Source organism: Leptodactylus fuscus, chromosome 3, assembly GCF_031893055.1.
Source record: "Leptodactylus fuscus isolate aLepFus1 chromosome 3, aLepFus1.hap2, whole genome shotgun sequence".
NCBI classification, from domain to species: domain Eukaryota; kingdom Metazoa; phylum Chordata; class Amphibia; order Anura; family Leptodactylidae; genus Leptodactylus; species Leptodactylus fuscus.
The window spans coordinates 127,442,105-127,463,192 of record NC_134267.1 but is presented as its reverse complement, the minus strand read 5'-3'; the positions used below and the strand labels follow the sequence as shown (position 1 = coordinate 127,463,192).

Here is a 21,088-nt window from a genome sequence, read left to right as displayed (position 1 = left end):
AGGACACCGAATTCATTTATGTCCCGCGGAAATTGGGACGGTTGGGAGGTATGATATAATAGGTAACTTTTTTTGTGGCTATAGGTAAAATAAAATGTTAGATTATATTTTAGTTTACAGGAGAGGGGCGCCATACTGAATGAGTAAAAACTTAGCTTTCTCCATGGGACAAGAGACATCATCATACTGTATGAGACCCTAACATTAAACACTAAGGATCTGGTAAAATAATAGTTTTACATTCACGCATCCAATATAAAAACCACAGGTTGTTGTAAATGTAATTTAGAACGAGTTAAGGACAAGAGTATCACCTCATCTGGTAACAGGACACAGAAAATGTCTTTCCATGTGACGCTATACTGATGCCCGTTAGACATTGTATATGATAAAACAAGTGAGTGTAGGGCCCTCTTGTGGATTTACTTGGAAGTATCTGTATAAAAACATGCACTTTCCTATGCATGTATTCATATACTTAGGAAATATCATTTCAAATTCATTTTATCATTTCATAGTCAGAATGTGAAGTGACTATATTTTGAACTATATTTATTAGATATTATTTTGGTTTTCTCTGTCAAGTAGTTTTTTTTAACAGATAATTTATTGCGGACAGTCAGAGATTTAATAACCCATGCAAATAAATAACACAACATACAACAATGCCTTTACGATATGCATATATAGACGTATGTACAGTGCTCAGATATATACATCAATTGCTTTTCATGGTAAACCTTTAACGGAGTTTACATGTATAACAAACTCTTAGAGAATGGTGCAAAAATGTGGCAAGTACAGAATCTCTATTCCTTAGTTTTTGTCCTTAATCTGTAATCTGCTCTTCCCCTTAAAGGTCTTAATCTTCTGTATGATGGCCATCACTGGAACCATCCTACATACAATAAATCTGTCCAGTATCATCACAGCATCAGCATCTCAAGAAGACCAGCAAATAGTTCTTGTTTTGATGAACCAAACCGTGGACTCTGGATTTTATTGGTTCCTTCCTAAATAAAGTCTTATCTGCTTAAACTCTGTGTTCCAATTTTGTTTCAGATTTGACCACCCCACCCACTCTGACAACTTCCATTGTATGGTGGTAAACAATTGCCTAACTTGAAATGGAGACAAGCTCTTAAAGTGCCCTTCCTGGGTTGAATGTGATGACCTGGCCATGTGTCGTATACAGCTCCTTTGAATAATACAGTTCAATTTATAACACAAATGTGTGCAGACTTTCCCTAGTAATAGTTCAGTTAGAGGCAGGGGAGTAACTAGTAAAGACTGTGCCCCATAGCAAACTTTGACTTGCCCCCACTCACACACACACACGAGATAGCATCCCTTTTCTTGGCCCCCACATGGTATAACACCCTATTTACACACTATAATATCTCTAAGGGGCCTCCAGACAGTATAGTATCCCATATTGGCCCCTCCACACAATATAATGTCCCATAGTGGCCCCTCCACGCAGTATAATGTCCCACAGTACTCTCTCCACACAGTATAATGTCACATAGCTGACCCTCCACACAGTATCATGTGCCATAGCAGCCCCTGCTCAAAGTATAATATGAGATGTGGAGCAGCTCCTCCACACATTATAATGTTCCATAGTGGCCCCTTTCACACAGTATTATGTCCCATATTGGCCCCTACAGTATTTGTTACAGATCTTGAAAAAATTCTGGGTTCAGCAGAACCTGAAATTTTGGGGTATATTGCTCTGTTTGAGCACTGAGGACCACCCCAGTACTGTGAGAGAACTCATTTGCATACCGAAGAAAACCCGGATTTCTACCGAACGGCGGCACAGAGAAGACATCTAAAGGTAGGAGAATAGCCTTTCTTAAGGCTATTCCTACGTGTTAGTCAGAAAAAAAATAGAGTATCCAATGATAGGATCCCTTTAAGTGGCAGCAACTCTGCTCTATTCACTTCTACAAGATTAACAGAGATTGCCATTCCAGAAAGCCAATAGTCTGTGCACTCATCTTCTACTGAAACGAGATATGTGGAGGCATTGTGGATTTTCATACTACTGTCCATTAGAGGTCCAAGAGGTGTAACCCTCAGCGATAAGACACTTCTCCCCTATTCTGTGGACAGGGCATGCAATTCACCAGTCGGATCTCCACTTTAAAAATGGCAAAGATTGAAACTGGATATACATTAAATGACACAACATGCTTATTATGCATAACATATACCATATACAATATATATATATATATATATATATATATATATGGATTATAGTCATGCTGACATCTAATAAGATGTCACACAGTATAAAATTATCTGCACACATTTTCTATACACAACCACCATTATATCAAGTTTTGTATATAATATTAAGAATACTTACTACCGCCACAGCTACAGTCTTCCAAAACTTCCCTGGCATCTTCGATCGTTTGATTCCCAACACCTTCCTTGGATAGATATGCTTTAGTCTTAAACAAAATAATAACTTTTGTTGAACATGGAGAGTCTGCATGCATGCATGTTCTGAAAGAGGACTTTTGTTACATAGAGGGACAAAGTGTCTGTGACTATATGCTGGTAGCAAAGACGTATCATATGAATGGGACAGATAAGAATCATTTGTATTGGTGGGAGGAAAGGCTGCATTGTACACATTTTTGGCTGAAAAACCACATTCTTATTGTACAGTAATTCCGCCGTTGCTTTTACAATGGAATGTTATGATCGGACAAACAATTCAGACAGAGTTGTGCATTTCAGCTTCAAAATAATGGAATACTAACAGCTCAGAGGACAAGAAGTAGCAAGGGCATCTCAAAGCAGTTGAATCTGCCCTTCCCATAAAAAAAGAAGGACTAAAGAGTTCAGAGACAAGGCAAGGAATTTAAGGCACTGAAAAATGCATACAGGCAAATTTACTAAAACAGTCTAAGGGCCCTATTTCACCTTCAGATGTAGGGCTATTGTTATGGTAGAGTTCTCAGATCAAATATAAGGATCTGATGTGATAACAGAGAGCAGTAGAATTAGCTGTTTAAATCATATACAGTGCTGAAAGACAGGCCCAGACACCAACACCAGCTGCCAGGCCACTTTATGAATTTGAGATCCAGGTTATCACCACTAGGAACCATACATGAAATGAACACTCCACTAACTAAAATCAAGACCAGAACCCTCAATAAACTTACAGAGAAGATAAGAAGCAGGAGAAATGTCCAGGAAAATGGTAATGCCAGGAGGTCACATCAGAGGCAGAATCAAGAGACAAACAGATATACAGTCTCAAGATTCTGAGAGGTCATATAAGAAACAGAATCAGTAGACAAATGAATAACTAGAAACAAGCCAGGGGTCTGATTAAAGATGTCCAGTACACACAATCAAAATTCAGCAACTAAATTAGTCGGCACCTGGTTCAGGAGGAAGAGGGTTTATACACGCCTGCTCAGCTGCCAATTGGATAAGCCCAGAGAACTTCTGACACTGCAGAAACTTCTCAGGTCGGCATGGTAACCTCAAATACATTATACTGTGCGCAGGGGCCACTGTGAGACTTTACAATGTGCACAGGGGCCACTGTGGGACATAATATTATGTGGAAGGAAAACTGTGGGACATAATACTGCGTGGTGGCCGCTATGGGACAATATAGTGTGTGTAAATGGGGCATTGTACTGTGTGCTATGCTATTCTCTACTTATGTATTAAGTATCTCTATATACAGTATGCGTGAGGTGAATGTTCTGTATATATATATATATATATATATATATATATATATATATGTATATATATATACTGTGACAATTGGGGGTAGTTTAGCATCAAAGGCAGCAGTTTTCCTGGACTAAACAGAGGTGTTGGTGGCGCCGGGTGCCAAATAAACAGCAGATCAGGTGGTACAATCCAAAATAAGTGGCTTTATTCAGCTTACAAACAGGAACAAAAACAACAAACAGCCTAGCCCACACACAGGACAATACCTCACGTCTTGAACCCTCACTAACCTACTGGGGCAAGATACTCTCTGAGGTTTCTTCTCACCAGTCTGGCTCAAAGTCCTTTCTGGAATCTAGTCCTCTTGAGACAGATCGCCTGCCTGTCTCTAACCAGTCCACCTTCCACATGCTCCCGCAGGTCACAAGCAACACTCCCTCTCTGGAGTTGGACTCCTTCTGGAATCCAGCCTTCTTGGGACAGACCTCCTGTTTTTGGTCACTCTACAGTGCCCTCTAGGTTCACACCCTTACAATCCTATTAATATTATAAATGTGAAAGTTTGTGAGTTTGGATGTTTGTGGGTTTGTGTGTTTGGATGTTTGTTCCTCAATCACGCAAAACCCGCTCGACCGATTTGGCTGAAAGTTTCCACAAACATAGCTAATACACCCGATTGCGCAATAGGCTACTTTTCGTCACAATAGCACACATACGTTTGTGCCAGGACCCCCATAAAACCCAAACTCACACCACCATCTCTGCAATCTCACACACTTTGGACCATAGCAAGCCCCAAAATTCATATTGCCCTCTACAGCCTCGCCCCTAACCCCACACAATCACATATACATATACTTTACCACTTTGCCCCTCACCTTACCGATACTCCAGGAGGCGCTCTTTATGTTTGCCGACCCCCACCGCTCTGACAATCCGCAACACCGCCCACCCATGTCATTACCCCTAGGAGGTCTAATAAATGCAAAAAAAAAATTAAAAAAAAAAAGGAAAAAAAATATAAAAACAAATAAAAAGGATTAAAAATTCAAATCACCCCCCTTTCCCTAGAACACATATAAAAGTAGTTAAAAACTGTGAAACACATACATGTTAGGTATCCCCACGTCCGAAATCGCCCGCTCTACAAAGCTATACAAAAATTTTTTCCTGTTCGGTAAACGCCGTAGCGGGAAGAATGGTCAATAGTGCCAAACCGCCATTTTTTCACTGTTTTGATTATGATAAAAATTTGAATAAAAAGTGATCAAAGCAATAACATTTCCCGAAAATGGTAGAACTACAAAGTACACCCGGTCCTGCAAAAAAAGACGCCCTATACATCCCCGTACACGCACGTATAACAAAGTTACGGCTGTCGGAATATGGCGACTTTTCAAAAAAAAAAAAAATTTAACACAGTTTTGCCTTTTTTTAAGGGTCAAAATGTAAATACAACCATATAAATTTGGTATCCCCGGAATCGTAACGAAACACAGAATACAGGGGACATGTCATTTTGGTTGCACAGTGAACGCCGTAAAACCAAAGCCCGTAAGAAAGTCGCAGAAATGCATTTTTTCTTCAAATCCACCCCATTCACAATTTTTTCCCTGCTTCCCAGTACATTATATAGAATAAATAATGGCGGCATCATGAAGAAAAATTTGTCCCAGGAAAAATTAAGACCTCATATGACTCTGGGAGCGGAGAAATAAAAAAGTTATGGGGTTTAGAAGGAGGGGAGTCAAAAACGAAAATCAAAAAATGCCATCAGCGGGAAAGGGTTAACTTCAAATACTTCTGTCCCAAAGTCACTATGTAAAGTTTCTCACAACACCGTATAGCAGCTCAAATACAAATTAACTTCAACACAAAAGTCTCACGTATTCTCTGAATTACAGCAAAAACAAGATACAAAGTTACATTTCATATCCCACACCTTATACACACTACGAAAACCTTACCCACGCCTGTATATACCCACTTCTACAATCACCACAGACGAAGTCGCGGGTACCAGCTAGTACATACATATATGTATGAATACTGCTCAAAAAAATAAAGGGAACACTCAAATAACACATCCTAGATCTGAATGTGATGACAACAAAATCACACATGAGGTTGGATGGAGAGCATTTGTGAACAGCAGTTTTCAGCTATTTCCACAAATTCTCGATTGGATTCAGGTCTGGACTGTGACTTGGCCATTCTAACACCTAGATACATTTATTTGTGAACCATTCCATTGTAGATTTTGCTTTATGTTTTGGATCATTGTCTTGTTGGAAGATAAATCTCCGTCCCAGTCTCAGGTCTTTTGCAGACTCCAACAGGTTTTCTTCCAGAATGGGCCTGTATTTGTCTCTATCCTTCTTCCCATCAATTTTAACCATATTCCCTGCCCCTGCTGAAGAAAAACAGGCCCAAACCAAGATGCTGCCACCACCATGTTTTGACAGTGGGGATGGTGTGTTCAGGGTGATGAGCTGTGCTGCGTTTACGGCAAACATATTGTTTTGCATTGTGGCCAAAAAGTTTGATTTTGGTTTCATCAAACCAGAGCATCTTTTTCCACATGTTTGGTGTCTCCTAGGAAGCTTGTGGCAAACTCTAAACAAGACTTTTTATGGATATCTTTGCGAAATGGATATCTTCTTGCCAACACTCCATAAAGGCCAGATTTGTGCAGTGTACGAGTGATTGTAGTCCTATGGTCAGACTCTCCCACCTCAGCTGTAGATGTCTGCAGTTCATCCAGAGTGATCATCAGTGGTAAACCTAACCTTTCTGCTGCCTGAGGCGGACGACAGAAAGGCGCCCCCTTTCCCGACACTGAATACCGGGGGGGTTTGCTAGTGGTAACATTACAGTGAATACAGTGCGTAACGTTTTGATGTGACTTACTGGAGACATCCCTGACTAATCGCTCATATTTCCCGTATCTTCCCCCTGGACCGCCATGACCACTTCTTCCAGCATGTGATTTGTCTCTGTAAAGTTTGCAATACAGATATCGCTAGGTTCACACCTGCGTTCAGGGTCTCCGTTCTATGGTTTCCGTCTTCTGCATGCCAGAAGACGGAAACCATAGACCGGGTCCGGCCGTGAGCGGTGGTTAGCGTTTTATGCTCTCCGCCGCGAAACCGGATTTTTTAATCCGGACACAGGGTACTGCATGTCCGACTGTGTCCGGATTATAAAACCCGGTTTTGCGGCGGAGAGCGCAAAACGCTCACCGCCGGACAGCTTTCTCACCCATTCAAATGAATGGGTGAGAAAGCCTCCTGCAGGTTTCCGTCTCCTGCCTGTTTTAGGCAGGAAACGGAAACCTGAAGTACGGAGTGCCGGCGCAGATGTGAACGAGCCCTATCTTTGACTCCTCACTTCTCCAAGCACTCGACCCATATTGTCCTCACCTACACAAAGCCCCTTAAAGAGGACCTTTTATGAGTTGGGGCACATGCGGTTTTATATACTGCTGGAAAGCCGACAGTGCACTGAATTCAGCACACTGTTGGCTTTCACGATCTGTGCCCCAGATCGGCTGTCGGCTTTCCAGCAGTATATAAAACCGCATGTGCCCCAACTCATGAAAGGTTCTCTTTAAATAGTGCCCCTTATTAATAATACCCCTTATATTAATAATGCCCCTAATAGCCCCTATATAAACCCCTCTTGTATTAATGATATGCAGTATTTATATAAGGGATTTTAAGGGTAATATTAATACAAGGGGTGGGGGGTATTTATATAAGGGCTATTAGGGGCATTATTAATACATGGGGAGGTACTTAAAATACCCCCCTTGTATTAATAATGTACTTACATAAATAACTCATGTTAATAAATAAAGTGTCCCCTCCTAACGACCCCTTAAATACCCACAACTCGCCTTAAAAAAAAAAGTTATACTCACCTACCTAGGAGTGCTTGATGCAGCCAGAGTCTCCTCTTCATTAGCCGGAATCACAGTGTGCAGGACGTCTTCGTCTTAGCGAAGGAGGCGCATGACATCATGGCATCGCGCCTCCCACACAGAAAAGCAGATGTGTTGTCTCTCTTTCTTCAATGTGTACAGCCACACAGAATTAGTTTTAAATAGATCGGTGTCTTACAGATGCTGATCTATTTAACAGGGCAGCCTGGGGCATTACTATCAGGAGGGGCGGCATAATGGTCTGAGCATGACAGAAAGCACGCAGACCAGCGGTGCCTCCATGCCGCTCCCCCTAATAATGCCGCCTGAGGCTGTTGCCTCACGTCGCATCATTAGAGGTGCGACCCTGATGATCATGGGCCTCTTGGCTGCATCTCTGATCAGTCTTCTTGTTTGAGATGAAACTTTAGAGGGATGGCCGGATCTTGGTAGATTTTCAGTGGTCTGATATTCCTTCCATTTTAATATGATTGCTTGCACAGTGCTCCTTGGGATGTTTAAAGCTTGGGAAATCTTTTTGTATCCAAATCCAGTTTTAAACTTCTGTGCCGCAAAATAACGCGGCGTATACGATCCACGCTCCCATTGAAATCAATGGGGGCGTATACGGCCCGCAAAATCTCACACGGCGTATACGTGCCAGGTCACGCGGCACGTTACTCTGTGTGGATGCACCCTTAGGTCAGAAAATCAGCCATGATTTCCTTATTATGGATATCTTCTCATACATGTAGTATCCCTGTCTGATAACCCTGGGACGTGTCACGCTGGATACCTGACAAGTCCCAGACCATAGAAAGTTTCTGCATCTGTGGTCACTCATTGGCAACTGATCAAGACAACAGACTGTCACCACTAAGATGGTTAGAGAAAAGCTTTCAAACTCTGCAGAATTTTTAACTACTTATATTTGCAAAAATGTTTAACTTTTCACTATCTACAAATATAGATATGATTATATTCATGGAATACCCCTTTAAGCCCTTTTTGTCATGTGACTTAAACATATGGCACAGGTGGGAACATTTCAGTACATAGGACACATGGATGGAGTAAGAGAGCCTGTGAGCTTTCACATGTCTGTCCCAGTCCGACCCTGTGCTACGTATGGATCGGCTTATAAATAGTGATGGAAATTACTAACCAGAATACACTAGTGTGAATAAGGCCCTACTGTGAAGCCTATAGAAGCAGTGGTTAGAATTGGACTAAACACAGGGAGCAGACTGAGCGGGAGAAGCCCTGTGCTCAGCTGTGTGAGGAAGCCCAGTCTCCGAGGCAGGTGGCGCTGCACGTTCACTGTGGAGCTGTCAGGCTCTGGAGCCATTTTCCTGGTTGCAGTAGTCCCGGCCTCGTCCCCCCTCCCCGGCTCTGTAGATGTGTGTGTGTCAGGCTCCTCCCATCACTCCAACTGCGGCCTCCTGTATCCTCTCCCGGCTGAGGCCTGCCTGACACTCCGGCCTCTAAGTGCTTGCGTTGTCTTTCTGTTTCCAGGCCTTGTAGCGGCTTAACCCCCGGTCTTTTCCACTCCTTTGCCTTGGCGTTGGTCATGGAGTAAGGTGGAAGATGGCGGGCGGCGGAGAAAGCCGCTTTCTGGAAGGTGAGAGTCGGGCCTGTTCTCAGAGTTGTGTGTATATAGTGTGTGCGGGCTATGGCGTTGTGTATATGGCTGAGCCCCAGTGCACAGTGTAGAGGTGAGGGCTCCTAGCTCTATAATATATGGAAGCTTTGCACGTATGCTACTACCTCTTCTATATGTGTATATAGGCTCTCCAACTACAGTGGATTAGTGTACATAGGCTTTGCAGCTATGGCTAGAATGTGGCTCCCAGGCTGTGCACTGTCATAGCCAGGGTATATGGCCATATATAGCTTAGTCCTTAGGAAAATGCTCATTATTAGAATATGGTGGCCCTTTAGCTATGTCAGTATGTGTTAGTTCCTACTGTACATAAGCTCTGTAGCTGTGCATACTATGTATAATGTGTAGAGCTGTGCCCCATTAGGTATATGTGTGTATATATATATATTATAATATGTAGGCTCTACACACTATATAATATGTAAGCTCTGCTGGTATGTGCCTTATATAATAGAACATGTAAGTGCTGTAGCTGTGTTTTCTATATATAATATGTGGGCTCAGCAGCTGTGCTCCTATATAATATATATAATAAACTATGCTCTGTAGCTGTTCCTACTATATATGTAGGCTTTGCAGTATACCCACTATATTATATAGATAGATAGCTCTGACCACTATAAAATACTATATATGTAGGCCCTACAGCTATGTCTGCTATACATTGTGTAGCCTCTGCACCTAGGCTTGATATGTTAGTCTGCAGCTGTAGTACATTATTTATAGAATCTACAGTTTTATTGAAATAATAGTAGAAAAAGGATACATCTGCGTCTACAAGTATAAAAGCATTAAGTCTAGAATGCAATATATGCACTATTATCTAAATGTCTTGCACCTCAGTGTATTCAAAATGGTCTATAGAGTGCTGAAAACCACCAACCAGTGTATTGTCTGCCACTTCCCTTAGGCTCAGACTACATGATGGAATATAGAGAGGAATCTGAGTTGGTTTATTCCTCTCCAAATTCTGACTTTAAGCATCTTGCAGCTGAAGCCAAAGCAGAGCTTTGCTCACTGATTCTCTCCAGACACAATGTATTAAGACTGGCATAAGAGGCCATTTCTTGCTTCAGACATGTACATAGAGGGAATGATGAATTCCTCCTAATGCGTGAGCCTCATACCACGTATTTTACGTCTGAATTCGCTGTAGAATCTGCAGAAAAAAGGGTTTATTGCTAAGTCTTATTGAAACGCTGCTTCAAAATTAGTTGAAACTTCTTTTATATGAACATAGTATATGACTTTTCTCACACAGAGTTTTTGAGGTATATGTTTAATGAAAGTCTGGGATGGTTACTATTCAGTGTTTTTTATCCCCCATAGAACTGTTATACTTTGTGGTGGCAAGCTCTATACATCATAGTCCAACTTTCTGCACCATGTTATACTTCTAAAAAGATATAACCCTCTCCTCGTCCAGCGAATAGCATGTACTCTGTTTGCTGGATGCACATTTAGTAAGGTTGCATTCACATCTGCGTTGCAGTTTTCATTACAAATCACGGGATGAAAATGTCCAGGAAATTTCAGCAACAATAAAAGACAGGCACCGTAATAGTCATTGTGATCCCTCCATTCATGTCTGTCATGGTCCATTGCTGTCCTTTTTTTTTTTTTTTTTTTTTTTTTTTTTAATGTTCTTCTGTTCCTGTGACCGATCAGAAGAACAAATCTGCATGTAGCATAAACTTGTGTGAACATAGCCTAAGGCTGGACCAATGTGGCAGCCTTTCCTGTCTCTGTATCCATTCTGTCTCATCCTTGATCTTGTTGGCAGAAGTCTTGTGCTGCATGCGACTGCTGAGACCAGTTGGTGGTCTCAGTGGTCGCTGGAGAGGCACATGACATTATTCATACGCTATCGCTTTCTTACCTGCGACCGTTCAGGCCATTGAGTGGTCTCAGCGGTTACATGTGGCGCAGGACTTCTGGCAGCAAGGCCACAGTACGAGACTCAATGGACACTGGCAGCAGACAACGCAGCGCAAGGACAAGTTTTAGTTTTATCTGGTTCTTCCCCTCACTAAACTGAATGCAGCAGCCATGCTCATCTGTCCAACCACTAGACCAATAAGGGCGGGTTCATACCATCGCCCAGTCTCTGCTTTGCAGGTTTCCGTCTTCTGCCCAAGAAACTGGACAGGAGATGGAAACCGGCAGTCAGTTTTCAAACCTATTCACTTGAATGGGTTTTCAAAGTGACAGTCCATGAGCGTTTTGTGCCTGTCCACGGCGAAACCGTTTTTTTTAACCAGGCACAAAGTCGGACATGCAGGACTTTGTGTCTAGTTAAAAAAAAAAAAAAAAAAAAGTTTCACCGCAGACAGTCAGAAGATGCTCACGGGCGGACACTGACTTTCAGGTTTCAGTCTCCTGTCTAGTTTCTCAGACAGAAGACGGAAACCTACAAAGCGGAGACAGAGCGCACGTGTGAACCTGCCCTGACTCTACCTTGTTCCATAAAGCAAAGAGAAATTGCAGCACTCTAACTAGAGGAAAAAGTGACCATTTTATTCAGCCAGCAGCATGTATACAATGTTTCAGCCACTCTTCTGGAGTAAGACCTTGAGGAATTCAGTGGTTATGTACTGTATATGTTGTTAGATGAATAAACTCTTCACTAGACTTTTCACCATAGAAATGCTGCAGTTTCTCTTTATGGAGGCAGAGTCTTTCTATCTTGGCTGGTCAGAAGGATGAGCCAGTTTTGGCCACTCTGTTAAGGATAATGAGGGGAAGACTCAAGATTAATGGGCGGTTATAGGAATTGTGACAACTAGGAGATTTTTATTTTTTTTCCCCCTGATTCCACAGTAAGAAAAGGGCAGATTTTGGAGATGTGTTGAGGTGCAGGTGACTCGGAGCAAAGAGGGGATCCAAGTCAATTAAAACCACTAGAAAATGGGCGTGCTGCCCAAGATTTATGATGGTACTATACACTGAGATGGCAAATTTAGGCCACCAGATTTTAAAGCAATGTCTGCTTTTCATTTGTTAATTTTCATCAAATTTTTATTCATTACTTTTGTCAGATTCAAGTTATTTCTGTGACCATTGTGGGTTTTTCTTTCATTAAACGAGGGGTACCAACAATTTTGTCCACGTGTGTGTGTGTGTATATACAGAAGAAGTCATCTGAAAAGACCCTAGAAGATTACAGAATGCAAAGGAAATCCTATAGGCCAACAATTTTATTAAACATGAAGTTTCTCTTTTTTTTATGTAATTATGAGCCCCATATAGGGATAACAATGCACATTTTTTTTTCCCATTAGTATGTTTTTATAGAATGGGAGGATATCCACGCAAACACGGGGAGAACATACAAACTCCTTGCAGATGTTGTTCCTGGCGGGATTTTAACCCAGGACTCCAACGCTGTAGTACTAACCACTGAGTCACTGTATTGCCCCAAACATGGGAGGTTTCGAAGGACACGCATAAGCCCGGGAACTTCCCCTGTCCATTGGCTTGATTAATAGCTTTCAAAGTAGTCATCAGTCAGGGCCAGTGATTATTTATGAGTAGGCCTGTAGCAAGGACAGATGTCAGGTCAGTCTGACTGTGGATTGTGATGCTCAGGTAATATTAGTAGTCGTACGTAAGTGGTAAGTAGTCATAACATCTTTACACTACCTTGGCTGAGGAATAGTCTTCAGGTGCCTCCAGTGACTGCTGAAAGCTAGAATCAGATTATTCATGATCTGGTTATTAGTGCAGATTGTCAATCATCAAAGGGAATCTTGTTTGGACTGCTGCTTAACCCCTTCCCGCCGATGGCATTTATTGATTTTCGTTTTTCGTTTTTGACTCCCCTCCTTCTAAACCCCATAACTTTTTTATTTCTCCGCTCCCAGAGCCATACGAGGTCTTAATTTTTGCGGGACAAATTTTTCTTCATGATGCTACCATTAATTATTCTATATAATGTACTGGGAAGCAGGAAAAAAATTCAGAATGGGGTGGATTTGAAGAAAAAATGCATTTCTGCGACTTTCTTACGGGCTTTGGTTTTACGGCATTCACTGTGCAGCCAAAATGACATGTCCCCTGTATTCTGTGTTTCGGTACGGTTCCAGGGATACCAAATTTATATGGTTTTATTTACATTTTGACCCCTAAAAAAAATTCCAAAACGGTGTTAAAAAATTTTTTTTTCTAAAAGTCGCCATATTCCGACGGCCGTAACTTTTTTATACATAGGTGTACGGGGATGTATAGGGCGTCTTTTTTTGTGGGGCCGGGTGTACTTTTTAGTTCTACCATTTTCGGGAAATGTTATTGCTTTGATCACTTTTTATTCAAAATTTTATCAGAATCAAAACAGTGAAAAAACGGCGGTTTGGCAATTTTGACTATTTTTCCTGCTACGGCGTTTACCGAACAGGAAAAATATTTTTATAGATTTGTAGAGCGGGCGATTTCGGACGCGGGGATACCTAATATGTATATGTTTCACAGTTTTTAACTACTTTTATATTTGTTCTAGGGAAAGGGGGGTGATTTGAACTTTTAATACTTTTTATATTTTTTTTATATTTTTTTTTACTTTTTTTTTTAATTTTTTTTTGCATTTATTAGACCCCCTAGGGGTGTTGAACCCCAGGGGGTCTGATCACTAATGCAATGCATTACAATGCTAATGCATTGCAATGCATTGCAAAAAATCATCATCTCTTTTGCAGGCTGCATAGACCAGCCTGCAAAAGAGAGAATTTGCAGACCGGCTGGGAGCCTTTAACAAGGCTCCCGGCTGTCATGGCAACATGACGTTGGCCCTGGAACATGCTCCAGGAGCCGGCGATCCCTGCCAAAATGGCGGCGCCCATGCGCCGCCGGGAAAATGGCGCCTCCGGCGCCTTTGACAGTAGCGCCGGAGGGGTTAATGCCTCCGATCGGTCCGGGGACCGATCAGAGGCATGAAAGCCGGTTGTCTACTACTTAAAGCAGTAGACACCCGGCGGCTATGGCGGCCGCCCGGCTCCCGGGCGGTCGCCATAGTTACAGACCCGACACGCGCCGTACTATTACGGCGCATGTCGGGAAGGGGTTAAAGAGGACCTTTCACCACCCCCAACAAGTCAAGTTCTTTACGTCATTTAGTGGGTGCTGCTCTACTGATTCTGGCACAAATGGAATGCTTTTTCTAACCCTCATTGTTCCCCAGCATTCAATGCTGTTAGTTTTGGTGCCTGCTATGCTATTTAGGCTCTGTACTGTCAGGAGGGTGGTGTCAGACAGGAGCAGACAAGGGGTGTGATTCTGACACTGTCTGCCTCTGATTGGAGCTCTGAATCACACCCCCTGCCTGGCACACCTCCCTTCTGACCTGGAGCCTAAATAATTTAGCACAAGTATCAAAACCAACTGCACCTTTTGTTCAGGAATGGTGGAGACGAGAGAGAAAATTCCATCTGTTCTGGAAACCGTAGAACCTATTAGTGTGTATAAGGTTCTAGCAACTTGAATTAGTTGATGTGATGATAGGCCCCCTCTATGACCAGCCACAATAGTAATGCATAGAATCTCCCATAAAATAGTGAAAAAAAAGAAGCTTAAAATAAAAGTTCTAAATCCCTCCTTTCCCTAGAATACATATAAAAGTAGAAAATTACTGTGAAACACATTCACATTAGGTATCTCTGTGTCTGACAGTGCCCGGTCTACTGACTATAGGGTATCTGCAGTGCTCCTGTTCCGTCGGGAAGGGGTTAATAGGAGCACTGAAGATACCCTATATTCAGGCAGGCTGAATTCCAAGTGGGGGGAAAAAAACCCAGTCCTCAAGCTCAGGGAAGGGGCATACAGACAACCAAAACACCCCCTCCCCTCCCCTAGCACCCAGCAACTAATGCACCCAAAAAACATTTTAATTTTTGAAATTTTCCAGTAGCTGCTACATTTTCCCCCTGGGCTTATACTCGAGTCAATAAGTTTTCCCAATTTTTTTGTGGTAAAGTTAGGGGCGTCGGCTTACACTCGAGTATATACTGTAAATCACACCAGAAAACTGCTTCACATCTGCAAAGAGGTTGTATGTTCTCCCTGTGTTTGCGTGGGTTTCCTCCCACACACGAAAGACATACTAATAGGGAATGTATACTGTGAGCCCTAGATGGGACAATGACTGACAAAGTCTGTAAAGTGCTGTGCAGTATGATGGCACTATACAAGTAAGCTAAATATAAGCCGTGTGGCGCACAATGCGGCTTCAGGCTTGTGATGCATGTTAGTCATGAGAAAGGGCCTTGCTCCAAACGTGCATCATAATATCAATTGATGATGAATTCCTCCCACAATGTACCTGAATACAGTCATAACTGAGCTCAATGCTGGGACAACAGGAGCGTCACTAATCCCCAGACTCACACAGAACCCTATAGAGGTAGTAGGAAGATGAGGAGGCTGTTAATTGATTTGTTGCCTCATTCGGTGAGCTGGTAAGCAGTTATCTTGAAACCTAGCAGTTGTAAGAGCTTCCTGACTCAGTGTAAAGACACACTACATACCTGGATGCAGTTATAACTATTTCCAGTTCTGGGGTTGCACTATGTACCTGGATGTAGTTTTAACTGCACTGATTGCTCAGGCCACAGGTACTTTCTCTTATGAACTGATTGAGGCCAGTAATGAGAAATAGCCTGGAATTAATCAGTATATCCCTTACTTGTTAGTGATTACTCCTGTGGCTTAAGATGAGCGAGTACATAGCACACACCCATAGGAATGAGTGGACGCAGCCGACACGCAGGGGGTTAAGCGGCCTGGCTGCCAGCAAAGTCTACATGCCGGCCGCTTCCATTCATTCCTATGGGTGTGTGCTATTTGAAACGGCCGTTTCGAATAGTACCCACTCATCTCTTACCTGTGATCCCAGAACTGAGTGTAGTTATAACTACATCAAGGTACATAGTGTCACCCTCTCAGTAATGAGAAATAATCTGTAATTAATCAGTGTCACTTACTTATTAGTGATAGTATCTGTAACCCCAGAACTGACCGCAGTTATAGCTACATCCAAGTACATAGTGTGTCACATGGAAATGTGTGATGTGTTCCAATCTTTAAATGAATTGACTTTCATCATTTGGTACATAATGGGGGTTGCTGTTCCCAGCACTGGTTATGGTTGTATGTCAGTCTGTAATTCTCTAAGCAATTAGATCCATGCTGTTTCTGACATGGATTGGCTCTGCTTTGTTTTAGCTTTGGATAGATCACAAACCAAGAAAGATGCAGGTTTTAGAAATAACTGGAGTTTTGAAAACCTGGAAGAAATTGAAGGTGATGTTGAAAAAGAGTAAGTACAGTTCTATGGATAATTGAAAGGGTTAAGAATAGCATTGAGACTTTCCATCTCTTAGGGTAAATGTGTTAGAATTGCCTTCTATATAGAAAGATGTCAATCTTTACTTTTAGGTTACAATATGTTCCTATGCATGAGATTTGCAAATATGATATTTGCAGAAACTGCCTCATTGAATACCAATCTGCCACATGTGATCATAACCTCATAGGGACTATATATCAGCAATGAATTCCTCTTGGGCGTGATACAGATGGGCATTTGTACCCATGTTTAACTGTCCATATTTCAGATGTAACACGTTGATTCCATATTATGTGATTCTTTATCTCAAACATTTATGGCATGTCTACAGAATTTGCTGTAAATGTCTTCTAGATGTAAGTTTTGGAGGAGAGCAGTTGTACTTCCGACTGTCTGTAGGCAAATCAGGTCCGCCTCCAGTGCACTTGCAAGATAATTTGCATACACATTAAAAGATGATTATCTTTTCATTTGGTTTGTGGTCACAAGGGTATATTTCTGACCTCTACACAACATTTTTATTGGCTTAGGAGACATTTTGGACCTTTATGGTTACGTCAACGTTGGACTAAAATGCTGCTGGATTTTAAGAAACTTCATTCACGCACTGCAGAATTTGACCTGTGGTACTGATTTGGAAATTGACACATGTTGGATATATGTTGCCAATTTTCATAGTGAAAAAAATGTTTTGTACATATTTTTTTCAGATTTCTTTTAGATTTTCTGCTGAAGAAAATCTGCAGCTTTTTAGTCCTGTGTGGACATACCCTAGAACTGCAAGTGATCAAAATGGAGCATTCCTGTAAATATGGTATTCTCTTGACTTAACGCTGTATATTCAACTAGAAGGAAGGTTATGTCACATAAATTAAGACATGTACAATGTATTGAGCCATGTTTTTCATTTCCTTATACTCTACCCCAGGCATGTCAAACATTTCGAATATGCCTTTACCGGCATATCTGCGGCCCGCACAAAAGTCTCAAACTTTGTCTCTAAACTTTAGATACAAAGTTTGAGACTTTTGTGCGGGCCGCAGATGTACAAAACTCACGATCAGCACTTGGAAAGTGAGCGGTGGATTGGGGCGACCCTGCAGCGGCCGCCCCTCACCCTTCGCAGAGAGCAGGTCTCTCCGCCCCCTCTTCTCCGCCCCCTGTTCTCCGCCCCCTGTTCTCCGCCTCCTCCCCACACTCCGGGTGACGTGGCCACGTAATCAGGCCCAAACCCGACGTGTGCCTGCGTCCTACGCGTCACAAGACCGCTGCACAGGCTGAAGAGCAGAAGCAGGTAAGCTTCTGCAGAAGAAATTGGGATTTTTCAAGTATTTAACCCCTATCCTACGGATAGGGGATAAATACTAGATTTATGATGATGTGGGGGTTGGTGTGCTGGGGAAGGGTTGGGGTGCTGGGGGAGGGGGGCTTTTTAATGTCTGTCTGGCCCTTCCTTGGGCTTGAGGACTGTTTTTTTTTTTTTTCCCACCCACCTTTTAATTCTTTCACTTGGGGGTTAATTGGAGCGTTACAGTCTGTAGTGCTCCTATTAACCCCCAAGTGCAATAATTGTGGGTGGGAAAAAACAGTCCTTATCCAATCCAGAAGCCCCCCTTCCCCAGCACCCCCCCCCCCCCCCCCTCCCCAGCACTGCAACCCTCTCCCGGCACTCCAACACAATAACGGTGTCTGCCAGCTTTAACTGAGGTACCATTTTACCGGCAATCGCAGGCACCCAGAGCAAGATTCGGGGCCTGCGTGCATTTTTATGGCAGCTGGGAGCCTTGTGAGGCTCCAGCCTGTGTATTCTATACTTTCTATTGTAGTTTACTCTATGTAGCCTGCAATAGAAATGCCGGATTTTTGCGATGCATGGTATTAGTGATCAGTCCCCTAGGCCCTAGCCATTAGCTGCTGTGTTCGGCCCTCGCAACAACCTCTTGTTACTCATGTGGCCCTTGGGGTACCCTGAGTATGACATGCCTGCTCTCCACTCTCCACAGCCACCTCTTTACAATAATAGGTTATATAGCTATTCTCTTTTTAGAAGTAAAATAGGGTACGCATCACCTTCACTGAGAACATGTGCGGTTTGTCACCACTAGAGAGGATCATCTGTGATAAAAATCCATATTAGATAATGTGGCTTCTTGGCCTACTTTTCAGTGTTGATGTTCCTTTAGCAATGTGACTTTAGACAGTGAAGCTGTACAGTTATATTCCAGGCAGAGACTTGGCTGTGATTTATCTCTATATACGTATGTACCTCTACTGAATGCCATATGAGGTGTGCATCACAGCGTCCTGAATGGCACCTTTGTTTTTCACCAGCAATCACTAGCCTGTCTTATTTTTATTTATTTTTTTCTTGTGTGCTGGCGGCGTAGTAAGAGTGAGGTCACTTGTGTCTAATGGCTATGCCGAGGGACAGTTAACCAGTTAGTGTACACTAAACGCCTGTTCTTTCTTCCTGCCTGGTGCCTTATATTCAGAAGGCCCAGTGACTAGGTTTACCATCATCCCCCTATGCATATAATACATTTTTGTTGTTTATTCATTTTTGTTGTTATAGTGAAGTTAACTTGCTCAATATAGACGAAAGTGATGGGGACAACTCAAAAGCTGCTGAACAAAAGGTAAGTATTCAAAGTTTCTGTCTTCAAATGAGCGCATTTTCTACATGTGTTGTAAGGGTAAGTTCATGCTACCCTTATTAAAGGGGCTCTATCATTGGGAAAAGTCATTTTTAACTAAGCACATACTTGCATAGCCTTTAGAAAGGCTATTCCACACATACCTTTTGTATGTAAATCGCTTCAGTAATTTTTGAATGAGCCCATTTTTAGCCATATTCTAAGTAGCCTCCAGCGAGCACCCCAGAAGTGTCTGTGAGCGCTGTCTGCTATTCTCTGCTATGTCTGTGAGAGCAGAGAGACGAGGCAGCAGCAGCCTCTCTGCCCTCACACACGACAGACAATAGCAGACTGTGTTCACAGACACTTCCGGGGTGCTCGTTGGAGGCTACTTAGCATATGGGTAAAAATGGGCTCATTCAAAAATGACTGAGGCGATTTACATACAAAAGGTATGTGTATAATAGCCTTTCTAAAGGCTATGCAAGTATGTGCTTAGTTAAAAATGACTTTTCCCAATGATAGAGCCCCTTTAATGTCTATTGCTCTCATCTGACAGGGTGAGTACAATGGACTTTAACAGCAGTAATATGACTGAGCACTGTCCAATATTTACTTTTAATGTACTAAACATGGTGTAATCCTTCTTCCATCTTAATTTTTTTCTGTTACAAAGGTAAACAAAGCTTCTCATCTCATGATTTATTTTTTTTTTTTTTACTCTGTAGTGGTTGGGAATGGATACCAAACAAACGGGTTCATCACTTTATGGCCATTAATGCCTCATCCTATGACTGATGAGAGCAATGGACATTCTTAACAGTAGTTTGAACGTCCCCTAATTTAGTCTTAGTAGCTTTTGTTTTTGCTTTTTTTTTTCCCCCTTTATATTGGACTTTAATTAGTACTTGGACAAAGTGTGAACCTACTGACTGCCAAGAAAACTAGATTTTGTGCACATCGTGAGTGAGTAGTCTGTAGTGTTTGGATCCATTCTGCAATACTATATGGTCCTGTACTATATCTCATCTGATTTGATATTGAGACACATTGAGAGGTTTTTTGTTTTTTTTTCCCTCCAGGACACATTCACAGTACATTTAAGGAGGATTCTCCACCATATAGCCCCACAGTTAGTGCCTTCAGGTCTATAGTACAAAGCGGCTCGGACTCTGTGTGCCACTGTACAGATCTTGTGCTTATAGCAATGCCATGTGTTTGGACCCCAAAACGATTGTGTGGGTTGCTTTGTTAATAAATGGTTCCTTCAATACCTTTCCTTGTTTTTACAGTCCACTCATCTACGTCCTGGAACTGTTCAATGTCCAGGGGACAAAGTTAAGACGTATGAGAGAAGAAACAAAGCACCTTATTTACGACCTATTAAAGGCAACGCCACTGGACTGAATATGTTGGGCGCAAGCAAGAAACTGGGGTAAGTATTTTATGATTGCTGCTGGGGTTGTGCTCGTTGATATTGTGTCACATGTATTTTATTTTATATACTTGTTTTTGTTTTGTTTTTTAAATGTAGATTGTGAACCCCACATAGAGCTCACAATGTACATTTTTTTCCCTATCAGTATGTCTTTGGAATATGGGATGGAAATCCATGCAAATGTGGGGAGAACATACAAACTCCTTGCAGATGGGGTTTTTGCCCTTGGCGGGATTTGAACACCAGGACTCCAGCGCTGCAAGGCTCCAGTGCTAACCACTGAGTGACCGTGTGGCCCCTTTATATACTTGTCTTTGTATCTCTTTCATACATCATTTTCAATAGCTTAGTAAGGGCTAGTTCACACGTGGGCAAAGGG

At 42.2% G+C, this 21,088-nt stretch overlaps 1 protein-coding gene across 6 annotated transcripts in view; it reads left to right on the top strand.

The window, feature by feature from the left end:
• The first annotated feature begins 9,023 nt into the window (after positions 1-9,023).
• SENP6 (SUMO specific peptidase 6) overlaps positions 9,024-21,088 on the top strand; it is a 55,266-nt gene continuing 43,201 nt past the window's right edge. For 3 of the 6 annotated variants that reach the window (XM_075268299.1, XM_075268303.1, XM_075268302.1), the window contains exons 1-4: positions 9,025-9,260; positions 16,515-16,608; positions 19,211-19,274; positions 20,564-20,706. In XM_075268299.1, coding sequence (XP_075124400.1) covers positions 9,227-9,260; positions 16,515-16,608; positions 19,211-19,274; positions 20,564-20,706 — 335 coding nt within the window. In that variant the 5' untranslated portion in view covers positions 9,025-9,226. Of the gene's footprint in view, positions 9,261-16,514; positions 16,609-19,210; positions 19,275-20,563; positions 20,707-21,088 lie in introns of all 6 variants that reach the window. The other 3 variants (XM_075268301.1, XM_075268300.1, XM_075268304.1) reach the window with 2 other exon arrangements.